Source organism: Panulirus ornatus, chromosome 48, assembly GCF_036320965.1.
Source record: "Panulirus ornatus isolate Po-2019 chromosome 48, ASM3632096v1, whole genome shotgun sequence".
Classification (NCBI taxonomy): domain Eukaryota; kingdom Metazoa; phylum Arthropoda; class Malacostraca; order Decapoda; family Palinuridae; genus Panulirus; species Panulirus ornatus.
Window position 1 is genome coordinate 24,510,568 of NC_092271.1, and position 20,468 is coordinate 24,531,035.

The 20,468-nt window shown below is 44.3% G+C and overlaps 1 protein-coding gene across 1 annotated transcript; it reads right to left on the reverse strand.

Moving 5' to 3' along the window:
• Window positions 1-911: 911 nt before the first annotated feature.
• Window positions 912-12,668, reverse strand: LOC139763996 (uncharacterized). The gene is made up of 5 exons (XM_071690468.1): window positions 12,547-12,668; window positions 10,332-11,017; window positions 8,327-8,348; window positions 5,814-6,087; window positions 912-1,427 (listed from the first exon to the last, which is right to left on the reverse strand). The coding sequence occupies exons 1-5, from the start codon at window positions 12,619-12,621 to the stop codon at window positions 1,192-1,194; spliced, it is 1,293 nt and encodes a 430-aa protein (XP_071546569.1). The 5' UTR covers window positions 12,622-12,668; the 3' UTR covers window positions 912-1,191.
• Between the last annotated feature and the right edge of the window lie 7,800 nt (window positions 12,669-20,468).

The following is a 20,468-nucleotide window of genomic DNA, read 5'->3' on the forward strand; positions in this document are numbered from 1 at the left end:
CCCCACCTTGCAGTAGTACGGACGCAAAGCATCACATAGCTTCAGTTGGTAAGGTTGTCGTGAAACTCGTACTTCCACAAAGATAAGAAGCCACACACAGTCATCAGGACATGGTGTTGAGGGGGGCGCGTAATTGTGGGAGGAAGGAAGGAGGAGGGAGTAATGGGTGGATTGTAGGGGATGGATTATTTGTTGAGGGGGAACTTGTTCGTAGGAGACAAGACCATGGTCCTTATGAATGCTGGTCTCCGCGTCTTCAGGAATAGGATTACGCCCTTTCTACATTCTCATCCTCACCCCGCCCCATACCCCCTCCACACACACACACACACACACACACACACACACACGGGTGTTACCGGACTCCGCCTCCATGAAATTGCAGCACGAGTGAAACATCCCTTTAGCGAGACCGTCATCACTGGGAACACAGACTTGTGAGACGACTTCTGACTCCCAAGTAATCCATAGATGAATGTTATGTATGTATGTCATCCTCACTTGGCTCCTTCGATTGTTTCTTCTTTTAGAAAGTAATGATATAGGAGGGGAGAATTGCCAGACAACCTTACCCCCAGCTCCCAAGTCTTTCAGTCGTCTTTTGCCATCTTCTTCCCCTTTATATCTATCTATCTATCTATCTATCTATCTATCTATCTATCTATCTATCTATCTATATATATATATATATATATATATATATATATATATATATATATATACTGATAACGAGTGACATGCGTACCAAGGGTTCGAACCTGGGTCCTAGGATCCCACCGCTTGACGAGCTGGTGTAAGTAGAATATCGCTATTCACATTGATAGTGAGTCCCAGTGAAACTGGTTCTAAAGCCAAAAGACATATTGACATTTTCTCGTCTTCTTCAATGTTTGGGGAATTCAAACAATACATTCTAGTCTTCTTTATTGAGATTTCTATATTTTCATAGTTGCTCGTAAAGCATATATAGCCAAGACAAATTAGATTTTTGAGCAGGCCAGATTTACGACCAGCAGAATAATTTTTTTTTTCATTATTGAATTTGATGTATTCCTAATTTTAATGGGGAAATATATGCAGGCAGATTAAGAGCTTCTACGTGAAGACTTGGAGTAAGTTCTGCAGAGGAGGAATAGTCTCTCCCTTTTCCTCCATCTGCCATTCTGGAGAGTCGCCTTGGAGGTTTGATGTTTACCAGCCATAGCCACCACCGCCACTGCCATAGCCACCACCACCACCACCACTTGTGCTGGTGTGCCTGCCAACAAGATTGGCACGGACGATAGAGGGTCCGCGATAACCACCTCCTCCTCCTCCGCCGCCACCGCCGTAACCTCCATGTCCTCCTGTGGTGGTGGTGTGCCTGCCAATAAGCTGGGCTCTCACTATAGAGGCACCTCTGCCACCGCCTCCACCATAGCCGCCGCCTCCACCTCCGTAACCGCCACCTGGTGCAGCTAGCACAGCATACACCAGAGTCGCCATCAGGACCTGTAATGAATACACTGTTAGTATGTTCTCCGTTTGTCGGGAATAGACACATCTACCCATACGCACACATGTACAGAAGGACAAAGAACCATTAAAGAAGGTCCAAAAGAAGACGACAAAGAGGATGACGGGATGAAGAGAACTGAGTTACAGGAGAAAGGCTATAGAGGACGTCAATTTGCTTGTCATGAAAGAGAGGAGATTGAGGGGTGACCTGATCACAGCCTATTGCCTCGATAACATAGATAATGACCAGGTGTACGAAAGCTGTAAAGATGGAACAGCCAGGGTCGAGCGCATAGGTTTGAATCCTAGTTGCGGCAGTAGCTCCACAGTCAACTCATCTGTTCATCCACCTTTTGGGGTTGGTCGACGAAATGGGTACCTGGATCAGGCTGGGATATATATATATATATATATATATATATATATATATATATATATATATATATATATATATATATATATATATATATACACATTAGTGTGTGTGTATATGATAATATGCGAGTACGTTTATCTATGATTGTGTCAGTAGTCATACATTTGACAAAGTGTTGCAATCACCCAGTGATTGCTGAGGTCCTCCTGTTTACTTACGAGTGCGTGGAGAAGCCTCATCATTGGAGGAGGTGAACTAAGCTTGGAGACTGGTAGCTGAGTGGTACGTCTCATCCCCGTGCCTCAGGTATATATAGGCAACAGTTTTCCTTGGTCATGACTTGGGTTGCCAATTACCTCCAGTACCAAGTTTTCTTTTTCTTTATTTTGGTCGACGGATCATGATCCGAGAAGGTCAAGTGGACATTATTATGCCGGGAAGGGTCAATATTACCCCGCCAGGCACACTTCAGTGCCTCACTGGTGCCGGTAATGGCGTTTCACTGTACAGGAATACATGCAAGGAGAGGCTTGCGTCGTATGCACATTGACAATGGCGCGGTGTTACTGGTAATGGGGCGAGGCTTGACCTTAGCTAATGGGCGCTAGCAAAGGCAGTGGAGAGTATCCTGTCCACCTTCGTTTTCTCCGTTTGCCTTCCCACACGGAAATATATATAAACACACACACACACACACACACACACACACACACACACACACAAACACACACATATATATACATGTGTATATATGTATATGTCCGTGTATGTATATATGTCTACGTTCAATTGTATATGTATGTATATGTGCGTGTGAGGGCGTATATATATATATATATATATATATATATATATATATATATATATATATATATATATATATATATATGTGTGTGTGTGTGTGTGTGTGTGTGTGTGTGTGTGTGTGTGTGTGTGTAGATAGGTTTGTCCATTCCTTGTCTGTTTCCATGCGCTACCTCGCTAACGCAGGAGACAGCGGCTAAGTATAATAAATATGATAGAATATTTATTCTATCTTTATTCACAGCGAAATGAAACACGATAAGTTCCCAGGTGCATTTTCGTGTAATAATCACATCATCAGTAGAGATAACAAGAAAGAATTATAACGGTCAGTATATATATATATATATATATATATATATATATATATATATATATATATATATATATATATATATACATATATATATATATATATATATATATATATATATATATATATATATATATATATATATATATATATATATATATATATATATATATCCGAGTGGGAAGGCGGACTTTGCTTCTCCAATGGTATACAGATGGATTCACTCTCTGTCCGCAGGGAAATATAGTAGCCAGTATTTACGTTCGGCTGCAGTTTACTTCCCAGCCATCTGAGTCGACTCCCGGTCCCACCTGGGACTACTTAGTGTGTAGAGGCGGGGGGGTTGCCATGCTAGTGGCTAGTGTCTCTGTAGCCAAAACGTTTGCCCTTGTTTAGTGATAGAAACAGACGACTATAGAAGGGGGGCGCGGGAAAAACCAAAAGGTGGGGTTGGTAGCACTGTAAGACCCTTGCTGGTCCTTGCATATTAGAGCTATTAAGAGGCCTTCGACCTACTTACCCTCGCTGAGCTCTCTCTCTCTCTCTCTCTCTCTCTCTCTCTCTCTCTCTCTCTCTCTCTCTCTCTCTCTCTCTCTCTCTCTCTCTCTCTCTCTCTCTTCATGTGAAATGGCACCCCCCTCCCCCCATGCGCGCGAGGTAGCGCTAGATAAAGACAACAAAGGCAACATTCGTTCACTCCCAGTCTCTAGTTGTCATGTATAATACATCGAAACCACAGCTCCCTTTCCACATCTAGGCCCCACAAAACTTTCCATGGTGTACCCCAAACGCTTCACATGCCCTGGTTCAATCCGTTGACAGCACGTCGAACCCGGTATACCACATCGTTCCAATGCACTCTATTCCTTGCACGCCTTTCACCCTACTGCATGTTCAAGCCCCGATCACTCAAAATCTTTTTTACTCCATCTTTTCACCTCCAATTTGGTTTCCCACTTCTCCTCGTTCCCTCCACTTCTGACACATATATCCTCTTTGTCAATGTTTCCTCACTCATTCTCTCCATGTGACCAAACCATTTCAAAACACCCTCTTCTGCTCTCCCAACCACACTCTTTTTATTACCACACATCTCTCGTACCCTTTTATTACTTACTCGATCAAACCACCTCACACCACATATTGTCCTCAAACATCTCATTTCCAGCACACCCACCCTCCTCCGCACGACTCTATCTATAGTCCACGCCTCGCAACCATATAACATTGTTGGAACTGCTATTCCTTCAAACATGCCCATTTTTGCTTTCCGAGATAACGTTCTCACCTTCCACACATTTTTCAACGCTCCCAGAACTTTCGTCCCCTCCCCCACCCTATGACTCACTTCCACTTCCATGGTTCCATCAGCTGCCAAATCCACTCCAAGATATCTAAAACACTTCACTTCCTCCAGTTTTTCTCCATTCAAACTTACCTCCCAGTTGACTTGTCCCTCAACCCTACTGTACCTAATAACCTTGCTCTTATTCACATTTACTCTCAGCTTTATTTCTTTCACACACTTTACCAAAGTCAGCCACCAGCTTCTGCAGTTTCTCACCCGAATCAGCCACCAGCGCTGTATCGTCAGCGAACAACTGACTCACTTCCCAAGCTCTTTCATCCACAACATCCTGAACAGACTGCATACTTGCCCCTCTTCCCAAAACTCTTGCATTCACCTCCCTAACAACCCCATCCATAAACAAATTAAATAACCATGGAGACATCACACACCCCTGCCGCAAACCGACATTCACTGAGAACCAATTACTTTCCTCTCTTCCTACTCATACACATGCCTTACATCCTCGATAAAAACTTTAAACTGCTTCTAACAACTTGCCTCCCACACAATATTTTCTTATTACCTTCCACAAAGCATCTCAATCAACTCTATCATATGCCTTCTCCAGATCCATAAATGCTACATACAAATCCATTTGCTTTTCTAAGTATTTCTCACAGACATTCTTCAAAGCAAACACCTGATACACACACCCTCTACCACTTCTGAAAACACACTGCTCTTCCCCAATCTGATGCTCTGTACATGCATTCACCCTCTCAATCAATAACCTCCCATATAATTTACCAGGAATACTCAACAAACTTATACCTCTGTAATTTGAGGACTCACCTTTATCCCCTTTGCTTTTGTACAATGGCACTATATATATATATATATATATATATATATATATATATATATATATATATATATATATATATATATATATATATATATATATACTCTCTCTCTCTCTCTCTCTCTCTCTCTCTCTCTCTCTCTCTCTCTCTCTCTCTCTCTCATGCCCAGATATTAGAGTACTGATAACGAGTGACCAAGGGTTCGAACCTAGGTCCTAGGATCACACCGCTAGACGAGCTGGTGTGAATAGAATATCACTATTCTCTCATTCATAGTGAATCCCAGTAAAACTGATTGTAAAGCCAAAAGACATATTGACATTTTCTCGTCTTCTTCAGTGTTTGGGGAATTTAAACAATACATTCTAGTCTTCTTTATTGAGATTTCTGTATTTTCATAGTTGCTCGTAAAGCATATATAGCCAAGACAAATTAGATTTTTGAGCAGGTCAGATTTACGACCAGCAGAATAATTTTTTTTTTCATTATTGAATTTGATGTATTCCTAATTTTAATGGGGAAATATATGCAGGCAGATTAAGAGCTTCTACGTGAAGACTTGGAGTAAGTTCTGCAGAGGAGGAATAGTCTCTCCCTTTTCCTCCATCTGCCATTCTGGAGAGTCGCCTTGGAGGTTTGATGTTTACCAGCCATAGCCACCACCGCCACTGCCATAGCCACCACCACCACCACCACTTGTGCTGGTGTGCCTGCCAACAAGATTGGCACGGACGATAGAGGGTCCGCGATAACCGCCTCCTCCTCCTCCGCCGCCACCGCCGTAACCTCCATGTCCTCCTGTGGTGGTGGTGTGCCTGCCAATAAGCTGGGCTCTCACTATAGAGGCACCTCTGCCACCGCCTCCACCATAGCCGCCGCCTCCACCTCCGTAACCGCCACCTGGTGCAGCTAGCACTGCATACACCAGAGTCGCCATCAGGACCTGTTATGAATAGACTGTTAGTATGTTCTCCGTTTGTCGGGAATAGACACATCTACCCATACGCACACATGTACAGAAGGACAAAGAACCATTAGAGAAGGTCCAGAAGAAGACGAGAAAGAGGGTGACGTGATGAAGAGAACTGAGTTACAGGAGAAAAGCTATAGAGGACGTCAATTTGCTTGTCATGAAAGAGAGGAGATTGAGGGGTGACCTGATCACAACCTATTGCCTCGATAACATAGATAATGATCAGGTGTACGAAAGCTGTAAAGATGAAACAGCCATGGTCGAGCGCATAGGTTCGAATCCTAGTTGCGGCAGTAGCTCCACAGTCAACTCATCTGTTCATCCACCTTTTGGGGTTGGTCGACGAAATGGGTACCTGGATCAGGCTGGGATATATATATATATATATATATATATATACATATATATATATATATATATATATATATATATATATATATATATATATATATACATTAGTGTGTGTGTATATGATAATATGCGAGTACGTTTATCTATGATTGTGTCAGTAGTCATACATTTGACAAAGTGTTGCAATCACCCAGTGATTGCTGAGGTCCTCCTGTTTACTTACGAGTGCGTGGAGAAGCCTCATCATTGGAGGAGGTGAACTAAGCTTGGAGACTGGTAGCTGAGTGGTACGTCTCATCCCCGTGCCTCAGGTATATATAGGCAACAGTTTTCCTTGGTCATGACTTGGGTTGCCAATTACCTCCAGTACCAAGTTTCCTTTTTCTTTATTTTGGTCGACGGATCATGATCCGAGAAGGTCAAGTGGACATTATTATGTCGGGAAGGGCCAATATTACCCCGCCAGGCACACTCCAGTGCCTCACTGGTGCCGGTAATGGCGTTTCACTGTACAGGAATACATGCAAGGAGAGGCTTGCGTCGTATGCACATTGACAATGGCGCGGTGTTACTGGTAATGGGGCGAGGCTTGACCTTAGCTAATGGGCGCTAGCAAAGGCAGTGGAGAGTATCCTGTCCACCTTCGTTTTCTCCGTTTGCCTTCCCACACGGAAATATATATAAACACACACACACACACACACAGACACACACACACACACACACACACACACAAACACACACATATATATACATATGTATATATGTATATGTCCGTGTATGTATATATGTCTACGTTCAATTGTATATGTATGTATATGTGCGTGTGTGCGTCCATTCCTTGTCTGTTTCCATGCGCTACCTCGCTAACGCAGGAGACAGCGGCTAAGTATAATAAATATAATAGAATATTTATTCTATCTTTATTCACAGCGAAATGAAACACGGTAAGTTCCCAGGTGCATTTTCGTGTAATAATCACATCATCAGTAGAGATAACAAGAAAGAATTATAACGGTCAGTATATATATATATATATATATATATATATATATATATATATATATATATATATATATATATATATATGTATATATATATCCGAGTGGGAAGGCGGACTTTGCTTTTCCAATGGTATACAGATGGATTCACTCTCTGTCCGCAGGGTAATATAGTAGCCAGTATTTACGTTCGGCTGCAGTTTACTTCCCAGCCATCTGAGTCGACTCCCGGTCCCACCTGGGGCTACTTAGTGTGTAGAGGCGGGGGGGTTGCCATGCTAGTGGCTAGTGTCTCTGTAGCCAAAACGTTTGCCCTTGTTTAGTGATAGAAACAGACGACTATAGAAGGGGGGCGCGGGAAAAACAAAAAGGTGGGGTTGGTAGCACTGTAAGGCCCTAGTTGGTCCTTGCATATCAGAGCTATTAAGAGGCCCTCGACCCACTTACCCTCGCTGAGCTCTCTCTCTCTCTCTCTCCCTCTCCAATCCAACCTTGACATGATCCTTAACTGTTCAGGTTGAGGCTGCTGCGCCATCCTCACCTCCTATCGCCTGAAATCTCTCTCTCTCTCTCTCTCTCTCTCTCTCTCTCTCTCTCTCTCTCTCTCTCTCTCTCTCTCTCTCTCTCTCTCTCTCTCTCTCTCTCTTCCCTCCCACTTCGCCACATTGATTGTCTCGAACCCACACGAGCTCCTGTATCCCGCTACGTGAACAGTCTTATGGCAACTACAGTCAACTTTTTCTGTAATCTTATCAGATTTTAGAATAACTTCCATCTTTGTATCTATAGAAAAAGTATGTTTGACACGCACCTTTCTTCACAGTCGCTTTTCTCTTTCCATACATATTTTTTTATACTTTTTTTGGTTTTCGCCTTTGCCTGGTGAGAATATGATAAACCGTTGATCATGCTTATCATTATAAAACCATTGCACCTACACACACACACACAAACACACACACACACATACACTCACACACACACACCACAGGCATAGCCTTGCATAGGATACGTGCGAGCGTGCATACATACATATATAAAGATAAAGACATGGTGCATATATACCTTGTTCCAATGCGGGGCAACACAAGTATAAAACTATCCCCGTAACACACAAATAGGAATGACAATAGTAATCCCACATACAGAATTTCGTATCTTGTACATGATGCAATGTGTCAGACATGACCTCAAATGACCTGAACTCAATTCGACATCCTCCTCTTTGTTGCGCGTATCATGCCTTGCGAATACCCTCTTCATTACATGACACGACACCTTTGTGTGAAGCAAGTTTATTTGAGTCATGGGTGTCAGTGCAGTGTCACATTGCCAACTGGCAGGCAGGCATTTTAGCAGTGGGTGTATGCATGCAGAATGGAAGGCATGCACGTTAAATGGGCCCTCTTCTCTCTCTCTCTCTCTCTCTCTCTCTCTCTCTCTCTCTCTCTCTCTCTCTCTCTCTCTCTCTCTCTCTCTCTCATATGAAATGACACCCCCCTCCCCCACGCACTGCGTGCGAGGTAGCGCTAGATAAAGACAACAAAGGCCACATTCGTTCACTCTCAGTCTCTAGTTGTCATGTATAATGCACCGAAACCATAGCTCCCTTTCCACATACAGGCCCCATAAAACTTTCCATGGTTTACCCCAGACGCTTCACATGCTCTGGTTCAATCCATTGACAGCATGTCGACCCCGGTATACCACATCGTTCCAATTCACTCTATTCCTTGCACGCCTTTCACCCTCCAGCATGTTCAGGCCCCGATCACTCAAAATCTTTTTTACTCCATCTTTTCACATCCAATTTGGTCTCTCACTTCTCCTTCTTCCCTCTAGCTGCAGCACATATATCCTCTTTGTCAATCTTTCCTCACTCATTCTCTCCATGTGACCAAATCATTTCAATACACCCTCTGCTGCTCTCTCAACAACACTTTTTTTTACCACACATCTCTCTTACCCTTTCATTACTTACTCGATCAACCACCTCACACCACATATTGTCCTCAAACATCTCATTTCCAACACATCCACCCTCCTCCGCACAACCCTATCTATAGGCCACGCCTCGCAACCATATATATGTATAAATATATATATTTATATATGTATATATATATATATATATATATATATATATATATATATATATATATATATATATATATATATATACATATATACATATGATTTCAAACATATTCGCTATATCCCAAGTTAGCGAGGTAGCATTAAAAACAAAGGACTGAACCTTACAGGGAATATCGTCACTTGGTCCCCTTCTCTGTTCCTTCATCTCTTATTATACAATGCCATCTAGTCAATTCTAAACCTTAGTTTAGAGCCCGTAGTTTAGGCATGGATATCATATATATCTGAAAATAAGTTTTAGCTAACCACAAGAATCATGAGAGTTTCCCTCACTTTTTGGTCAGGTGGTAGCAAATGGTTTGTTTAAGGTCAGGGAGATAGACAATATTTGCTAGATTTCTTTATTCATTTTTCAGGATTTACAAAGTCGCTAGTAAAAGACACGTATATACAGAGGAGCCTTCAGTAACACTTCCAGAATGGCTGAATCCTACGTCTGATTTCGTTATAAGGCCAACAAAATGGCACTGTTTAGCAAAACATGACACTGAATTTTAGTGAAAGGATATGTGTGTGTGTGTGTGTGTGTGTGTGTGTGTGTGTGTGCGTGTGTGTGTGTGTGTGTGTGTCTGTGTGTCTGTGTGTGTGTGGCAGAGTAACTGGACTCAACTGGAGATTTGATTATGTGTGTTAGAGAGGAGATGGCCTCCTCTTCTTCCTGATGTACCATTCTGGTTAAGTTTTACTCGAAGGTTTGATGTTTACCAACCACCACCATAGCCACCGCTGCTGCCACCACCATAGCCACCACCATGGCCACCGCTGCCACCATGGCCACCACCATAGCTGCCACCATGGCCACCAGTGGTGGTACTGTGCTTGCCAACAAGTTGGGCACGAACGATGGCCGGTCCTTGATGTGTGTGACCACCAGTGCTGCCACCATAGCTGCTGCCACCACCAGTGGTGGTACTGTGCTTGCCAACAAGTTGGGCACGGACGATGGTCGGTCCTTGATGTGTGTGACCACCAGTGCTGCCACCGTAGCTGCTGCCACCACCAGTGGTGGTACTGTGCTTGCCAACAAGCTGAGCACGGACGATGGTCGGTCCTTGATGTGTGTGACCACCAGTGCTGCCACTGTAGCTGCTGCCACCACCAGTGGTGGTACTGTGCTTGCCAACAAGTTGGGCACGGACGATGGTCGGTCCTTGATGTGTGTGACCACCAGTGCTGCCACTGTAGCTGCTGCCACCACCAGTGGTGGTGCTGTGCTTGCCAACAAGTTGGGCTCGCACTATACTCACTCCTCCACCGACTCTACCGCCTCTACCATAGCTGCCTCCACCATGGCCGCGTCTACCATGGCCGCCTCCACCATGGCCGCCTCCACCATAGCTGCCTCCACCAGGCTCAGCCAACACTGCGTACATCAAGACCGCCATCATGGCCTGCAATGATAATGAAAAGAGATATAAATGATGTCTATCTGTATCAGAGGCACACACACACACACACACACACACACACACACACACACACACACACACACACCCATGCAACACATGTCATCATCAATATTCTACAGGGACAGGACGTGTTTTTTTGCAGTCTTAGTAGACCATCTTGACCTCTTTCGACCTTTCCCCAGCTCCGTACGCACCAGAAGAAACTTCCTGGTCAAACAAGCTAAGATTTATACGTATATGTATGTGTGTGTGTGTGTGTGTGTGTGTGTGTGTGTGTGTGTGTGTGTCTGTGTGTGTGTGTCTGTGTGTGTGTGTGTGTGTGTGTGGGAAATTATGTATCTGCCGTGTACTTCAACTAGTCAGAGAGCTGCAGGCACTGAAGGAAGTAATGAGTGTGCGGCCTCAGCGTGAGGGAGAGAGAGGGTGCCTGTGGTAGCGGGCAGCCGTGAGAACCACTGGCACATACACCCCTCACCCCAAGGACGGCAGCCAGTGTTTACAACCGTCAGTCACTGCCTCCCTCACCGTCCTCCATCGCCTGAGGCACGAGGACAGTTACCCCACGAGTACACACACACACCCACCCACCCACCCACCCACCCACCCACCCACACACACACACACACACACACACACACACACACACACACATACACAGGGTCATCCTCACTCCCTCTGTACACCATCTGACAAGAGACACCGAACGCGCAGGTCCTCCAAGCACTAACCGACCTCGCCGCCCATCTACTCGTTACTGCAGGAGATCCCCCCGCCCCTGATGTACAGCCCGACTCCTCCTCCTCCTCCTCCCCCCAAACAGCCGTACCGAGCCAATGTGAGTTGGTATAAGCCTCCACATCACCTACTGCAGTCCAACCATCGTGAACATTCTTCTTTTTTTTCATGCAGCTAAACTATGTCTGTCAGGAATGTCTGCCTGCTGTAATCATACTGTCTTCATTGTACGTGTTCCAGCTATATATATGTTCATCCTTTGGTTTCCTTTGATCAGTAAGCCATTATTATTATTGTGCGAGCGAACATACACATCAATGTACCCCAGCAGGGAATACCTTTAACCCCAACTTGACACACGGAATCAAAGCCAGTGTTGATCTCGGTTTGCTGTATGCAAATACACACACAAACACACGACAAACGTCTTTTCTCCTATGCACACACACACACATACTACGATATTCAAGGTATTTGTGTGTGTGTGTGTGTGTGTGTGTGTGTGTGTGTGTGTGTGTGTGTGTGTGTGTGTGTGTGTGTGTGCGTTGCAGCCACAAGAACCCCCGGGAAAGAAGTCATTTGGGGGTTATATAATACTGCTCCTATCTATAAGGCTGCGTATTTGAGGCTGTCTGTGTGTAATGTAATTCTTACGACTCGTTTGCATCTCTCTCTCTCTCTCTCTCTCTCTCTCTCTCTCTCTCTCTCTCTCTCTCTCTCTCTTCACGCAGATGCGTCAGCCGTACATTTGATATAGAGTCCTCCTGTTTACTTACGAGTGCGTGGAGAAGCTTCATGATTAATGGAGGTGGGCTAAGCTTGGAGACCGGTAGCTGAGTGACACTGCTCATCCCCGTGCCTCAAGTATATATAGGCAACATTCTTCCTTGGTCATGACGTGGGTTGCCAATTACCTCTAGTACCAACCCCGCCCCTTTTTTGGGCAGGCCCTGCCCCCCGCCCCCCCAACCATCACTGACAGATCTTGATCCGAGAAGGTCATGTGGCCATTTTTATGTCGGGAAGGGCCATTATTACCATGGTCTACTGTACAGACGGCACTGGCCTTCCACCTACAGAAAAACAGGTGTGGGTGGGGAACGCTCGTTTCGTACCTTCCTTGTTGGCACTTGACCTTCGGTAGTTGTGTCTGGCACAGCGCCCCTACGACCTGGATGTGCTTTATGGCGTCTTTTCTTTTTTTTTAACTCTCTCTCTCTCTCTCTCTCTCTCTCTCTCTCTCTCTCTCTCTCTCTCTCTCTCTCTCTCTCTCTGTATATATATATATATATATATATATATATATATATATATATTTATATATATATATATATATATATATATATATATATATATATATATATATATATGAAGTCTGTTGTGGATGAGAGAGCTTGGGAAGTGAGTCAGTTGTTGTTCGCTGATGATACAGCGCTGGTGGCTGATTCATGTGAGAAACTGCAGAAGCTGGTGACTGAGTTTGGTAAAGTGTGTGAAAGAAGAAAGTTAAGAGTAAATGTGAATAAGAGCAAGGTAATTAGGTACAGTAGGGTTGAGGGTCAAGTCAATTGGGAGGTAAGTTTGAATGGAGAAAAACTGGAGGAAGTAAAGTGTTTTAGATATCTGGGAGTGGATCTGGCAGCGGATGGAACCATGGAAGCGGAAGTGGATCATAGGGTGGGTGGGGGGGCGAAAATCCTGGGAGCCTTGAAGAATGTGTGGAAGTCGAGAACATTATCTCGGAAAGCAAAAATGGGTATGTTTGAAGGAATAGTGGTTCCAACAATGTTGTATGGTTGCGAGGCGTTGGCTATGGATAGAGTTGCGCGCAGGAGAGTGGATGTGCTGGAAATGAGATGTTTGAGGACAATGTGTGGTGTGAGGTGGTTTGATCGAGTAAGTAACGTAAGGGTAAGAGAGAAGTGTGGAAATAAAAAGAGCGTGGTTGAGGGAGCAGAAGAGGGTGTTTTGAAATGGTTTGGGCACATGGAGAGAATGAGTGAGGAAAGATTGACCAAGAGGATATATGTGTCGGAGGTGGAGGGAACGAGGAGAAGTGGGAGACCAAATTGGAGGTGGAAAGATGGAGTGAAAAAGATTTTGTGTGATCGGGGCCTGAACATGCAGGAGGGTGAAAGGAGGGCAAGGAATAGAGTGAATTGGATCGATGTGGTATACCGGGGTTGACGTGCTGTCAGTGGATTGAATCAGGGCATGTGAAGCGTCTGGGGTAAACCATGGAAAGCTGTGTAGGTATGTATATTTGCGTGTGTGGACGTGTATGTATATACATGTGTATGGGGGTGGGCTGGGCCATTTCTTTCGTCTGTTTCCTTGCGCTACCTCGCAAACGCGGGAGACAGCGACAAAGCAAAAAAAAAAAAAAAGAATATATATATATATATATATATATATATATATATATATATATATATATATATATATATATATATATATATACATGGACGCATGCAACGTTTGTGGGAATGATATAAGAGTAGAAGGCCAGTGGACACTCGCCATAGATGGTATAGTAAGGAGCAGTTGTTTACTAGGGTGTCCTGTGACGTTTCAACGTGGGGGCATGCGTGGAGGGCATACGGAGCTCGCATGACGCTATAGGGTCACACTGTAGAGTCAGGGCACGTGTGATTGCAGATTGGGAAAAGGCAGACATCGCATGACGGTAGGGAATGAGATCAAACAGACATAGTATGACACTATAAAGATGTATGGGCCTTGCATGACACTGTGAAGACATATGGGCCTTTCACGACGCTGCAAAAACATATGGGCTTTGCATGACACTGTGAAGACATATGGGCCTTGCATGACACTGTGAAGACATATGGGCCTTGCACGACACTGTGAAGACATATGGGCCTTGCATGACTGTAAAACCATATGGGCCTTGCATGACACTGTGAAGACATATGGGCCTTGGATGACATTGTGAAGACATATGGGCCTTGCATGACTGCAAAACCATATGGGCCTTGCATGATGCTGTGAAGACAATTAGGCCTTGGATGACATTGTGAAGACATATGGGCCTTGCATGACACTGTCAAGACATACGGGCCTTGCATGACACCGTGGGTCTTGCATGACACCGTGCAGTAAGGGCAGATGAGTCTTGCATGACTCTGCACAATAAGGACAGTGGGCCTTGCATGACACTGCACAGTAAGGACAGATGGGCCTTGCATGACACTGAAGAGTAAGGACAGATGGGCCTTGCATGACACTGAAGAGTAAGGACAGATGGGCCTTGCATGACACTGAAGACTAAGGACAGGTGGGCCTTGCATGACACTGAAGACTAAGGACAAGTGGACCTTGCATGACACTGAAGAGTAAGGACAAGTGGGCCTTGCATGACGCCCTTAACTAAGGACAGGTGGACCTTGCATGAAACTGTACAGTAAGGATTGGTACAGGTGGGTATTTGCATGACCAGCATGATCCTGCTGCTGGACTTCACCTTCAACCATTATTTAGGGGTAATGTTGTGGGGAGGGGCGAGGGCGGGGCGTCATTACCACCACATCACGTATGCTGATGCAAGATGCGGGACAGAACAACTTCATTTACCCACCTCTCGACATGCTGAAGACCTCACGGTAACGTCATGCAAATTCCTTCATGAAGATCCGCTTCAATTATTTTGTGCTTATGTCATCTGACGAAGTCATGTGAGGGAGGGAGGGAGGGAGGAGGAGGAGGAGGAGTAGTGTGTGTGGGGGGGGGGTGTGGAGGTCGTTTTTTGTTTTTTTTTCCTATCAAGGACGTCTGTGAGGACGCGCAATCATCCTGACGTGTTACGTAAACTCGAACCTTCCGGGTATGCTGTTTATAAAGGTTTTTTTTTTATGTCTTATTTATATATATTCTTTTCCTCCTAGGATGAAAATCGTCCGCTCTACCCTCGATCTGCTACACATCTTCAGCTGATATTCTTCCCTCCTCCCTCCTCCTCCCTCCTCCTCCCTCCTCCTCCCTCCTCCCTCCTCCTCCCTCCTTCCTCCTCCTCCCCCTTCCTCCTCCTCCTCTTCCCTCTCCTTCCCCCACCCCCATCCTCTCTTGCCTTGGGGGAACACTCTCGTCCCTCACAGGCGTTGTCCCAGGACCAGTATCATCCTATACAAGTTATCCCAGCACCAGTGTCATCCTATACAAGTTATCCCAGGACCAGTATCATCCTATACAAGTTATCCCAGCACCAGTATCATCCTATACAAGTTATCCCAGGACCAGTATCATCCTATACAAGTTATCCCAGGACCAGTATCATCCTATACAAGTTATCCCAGCACCAGTGTCATCCTATACAAGTTATCCCAGGACCAGTATCATCCTATACAAGTTATCCCAGCACCAGTATCATCCTATACAAGTTATCCCAGCACCAGTATCATCCTATACAAGTTATCCCAGGACCAGTATCATCCTATACAAGTTATCCCAGCACCAGTGTCATCCTATACAAGTTATCCCAGGACCAGTATCATCCTATACAAGTTATCCCAGCACCAGTATCATCCTATACAAGTTATCCCAGGACCAGTATCATCCTATACAAGTTATCCCAGGACCAGTATCATCCTATACAAGTTATCCCAGCACCAGTGTCATCCTATACAAGTTATCCGAGGACCAGTATCATCCTATACAAGTTATCCCAGGACCAGTATCATCCTATACAAGTTATCCCAGGACCAGTATCATCCTATACAAGTTATCCCAGGACCAGTATCATCCTATACAAGTTATCCCAGGACCAGTATCATCCTATACAAGTTTATCCCAGGACCAGTGTCATCCTATACAAGTTATCCCAGGACCAGTATCATCCTATACAAGTTTATCCCAGGACCAGTGTCATCCTATACAAGTTATCCGAGGACCAGTATCATCCTATACAAGTTATCCCAGGACCAGTGTCATCCTATACAAGTTTATCCCAGGACCAGTATCATCCTATACAAGTTATCCCAGGACCAGTATCATCCTATACAAGTTATCCCAGGACCAGTGTCATCCTATACAAGTTATCCCAGGACCAGTATCATCCTATACAAGTTTATCCCAGGACCAGTATCATCCTATACAAGTTATCCCAGGACCAGTGTCATCCTATACAAGTTATCCCAGCACCAGTGTCATCCTATACAAGTTATCCGAGGACCAGTGTCATCCTATACAAGTTATCCCAGGACCAGTGTCATCCTATACAAGTTATCCCAGGACCAGTATCATCCTATACAAGTTATCCCAGGACCAGTGTCATCCTATACAAGTTATCCGAGGACCAGTGTCATCCTATACAAGTTATCCCAGGACCAGTGTCATCCTATACAAGTTATCCCAGCACCAGTATCATCCTATACAATCAGTATCCCAGGACCAGTGTCATCCTATACAAGTTATCCCAGGACCAGTGTCATCCTATACAAGTTATCCCAGGACCAGTATCATCCTATACAAGTTATCCCAGGACCAGTGTCATCCTATACAAGTTATCCCAGGACCAGTATCATCCTATACAAGTTATCCCAGGACCAGCATCATCCTATACAAGTTATCCCAGGACCAGTGTCATCCTATACAAGTTATCCCAGGACCAGCATCATCCTATACAAGTTATCCACACAGTTCATCCTTAAAGTTATCCCAGGACCAGTATCATCCATCAAGTTATCCCAGGACAGTATCTCCTAACAAGTATCCCAGCACCAGGTCTCCATACAGTTATCAGACCAGTATCATCTAACATTATCCCAGGACCAGATATCCTATACAAGTTATCCCAGCAGTATCATCTATACAATTATCCAGGACGTATCATCCTTACAAGTATCCCAGACCAGTATATCCTATACAAGTTTATCCCAGGACCAGTGTCATCTATAAAGTTATCAGGACCAGTATCATCTATAAAGTTATCCCAGACCAGTGTCATCCTTAAGTTACCGGACCAGTATATCTATACAAGTTTCCAGGACAGTGTCATTATACAAGTTATCCCAGGACCAGTTCATCTATAAAGTTACAGGACCAGTTATCTATAAAGTTATCCGACCAGTGTCTCTATACAAGTTATCCAGGACAGTTCATCTATACAAGTTATCAGGACAGTACCCATCATCCTATACAAGTTATCCCAGGACCAGTGTCATCCTATACAAGTTTATCCCAGGACCAGTGTCATCCTATACAAGTTATCCCAGGACCAGCATCATCCTATACAAGTTATCCCAGGACCAGTATCATCCTATACAAGTTATCCCAGGACCAGCATCATCCTATACAAGTTATCCCAGGACCAGTGTCATCCTATACAAGTTATCCCAGGACCAGCATCATCCTATACAAGTTATCCCAGGACCAGCATCATCCTATACAAGTTATCCCAGGACCAGTGTCATCCTATACAAGTTATCCCAGGACAAATGTTATCGTATACAACGGATCTGTTCATCAGCTTCAGCAGCGAGCCAGGACCACTCGTGGAGCCTCATCACTTATGCAGTGATTGTCTCTTCCTGCTCCCTCTCTCCCCACCGACGGTGACAGCGTCTTGCAGCGCAGGAATAACCCTGTATGTGTGTGTGTGTGTGTGTGTGTGTGTGTGTGTGTGTGTGTGTGTGTGTGTGTGTGTTTGACGGTCTGGTGATGAATTTACAAGAATTATCGTAGATGACTGTAAATACATCTTCGAATTATTTGTTGCCACAGATATGCAAAATATACGCGGGATCGTACGTACATTTCACCTGGCAGCCTGTAGTGGTGTCGCCCACGTACACCACGTATGTAGTGGTGTCGCCCACGTACACCACGTATGTAGTGGTGTCGCCCACGTACACCACGTATGTAGTGGTGTCGCCCACGTACACCACGTATGTAGTGGTGTCACTCCCGTACTCCACGTATGTAGTGGTGTCGCCCACGTACACCACGTATGTAGTGGTGTCGCCCACGTACACCACGTATGTAGTGGTGTCGCCCACGTACTCCACGTATGTAGTGGTGTCGCCCACGTACTCCACGTATGTCGTGGTGTCACTCCCGTGCCCCATGACACGCCAAGCTATAGGTTCTATGACTGGTAGGTCCCTTATGTAGCGGTGACATTCATGTACCCCACAACCCTCCAAGCTATAGGTTCTATGACTGGTAGTGAGCAGTGTTAACTGCTTTTTTTTTTTTCCTGAGTCAGCCTCGATCTTGTTCGAAATATCTGAGCCCCTGAGCAGTGGAAGATTAAGTCTCACTTCCCCAATCCTTTACAGCATCGGATCGTCTTTTTAGCATCGTTATGCGATTCTCAAAACGTTTCGAAAAGTTCTTTTGGCCTATCCTTTTATGAGAGTATTTTCTTTTTATATAAGAATCTCATTGGTCCATCATCTCTGACTCATACCGTTGTTAAACGGCGAACCAAACCACAGAGTGTCATGCAGTAGTCAGATCTTAGACAGAAGGCCCTTTCTACCTGTAATTTAGGTTTTCTGCTTATCATGGTTTTTGAGGTATCTTAGAAACAGAGTAAATTCCTTGCGCTACCTCGCGAACGCGGGAGACAGCGACAAAGCAAAAAAAAAAAAAAAAAATATATATATATATATATATATATATATATATATATATATATATATATATATATATATATATATATATATATATATATATCACTATTGTCATTATGATTTTTGATCACCGTTTCCGCTTCAGCAAGGTAGCGCAAGGAAACACGAAGAAAGACCCGTCCACTCATATACACACATATATACATATATACATATATACACATGTACATATTCATACTTACTTGCCTTCATCCATTCTCGGCGCCACCCTGCCCCACAGGAAACAGCATTGCCACCTGTTAGGGAGAACGTTTTTGTTTTTTTTAATATATATTTCTAGCATTATTGTCTCCACAGTTGTGTGTCCATGACCAGGATTTTCTAAGAAGCGAACTTGTTTGGAAATCTATCATGTCCTTGTCGAGGAGCGGCCTGGCTTACCCTGGAACCAGCTTAACTTGACCTCTTGAAGCAATGTTTTCCCAAGTTAGGGGACACGACAACAGATGAAGCTGTGAGATTTGTTTTAAAAGGGTCGGTAATCGACCTTCCGACATGCGCCGGGCCGGTTTATAGGAATCTGTTAAAAAAGATGGAAAAAGGATAAGCATTGGCTCAACGTAGGCAATCAGTTGCCACAAAGAGGGATTATTAGATCCCATCTCTTATCAATATTATCAGACATGCTCAACCTCTTCTCAAAAAGAAATCAAGGAAATACAAAAAAATCGATTTCTATGGAATCTATGCATTACGGTACATAGATTCAAGTTGTAGCTCCAAGTTGTAGCTCTAAGTTGTAACTCCAAGTTGTAGCTATCAAGTCTGAGGGTTGAACGCACAGGTTTTGAGCATGGAACCTGTTTTGTGTGTGTGTGTGTGTGTGTGTGTGTGTGTGGAGGGGAGGGAGGGGTTGAGGGATTACTTCGTCGAACCCCGAAGAGTTGGGGGGGGAGTTGTGGTACGTGAAAAGTATGAAGAAGACTTGTGTCTTCGTACGTGAGGAAAGTTTAAAAAGGAACAAACAAAAAAAAAGAAAAGAAAAAGAAATGGAGTCTTTAAGCACATCATCAAAGCAAGACTCTCTCTCTCTCTCGGACAGGCAC

What these genes read in the sequence shown, in the direction of transcription:
- LOC139763996 (XM_071690468.1), bottom strand. Translation starts at nt 12,621, where the DNA reads ATGAGCAGTGTCACTCAGCTACCGGTCTCCAAGCTTAGCCCACCTCCA. An exon ending in GGTGGCTATGGTGGTGGTTG is followed by an intron (nt 8,349 to 10,331) that starts GTAAACATCAAA and finishes TATTCTCACCAG; the next exon opens with GCAAAGGCGAAAACCAAAAA. An exon ending in TGGTGGTGGTGGCTATGGCA is followed by an intron (nt 1,428 to 5,813) that starts GTGGCGGTGGTG and finishes ACGGAGGTGGAG; the next exon opens with GCGGCGGCTATGGTGGAGGC.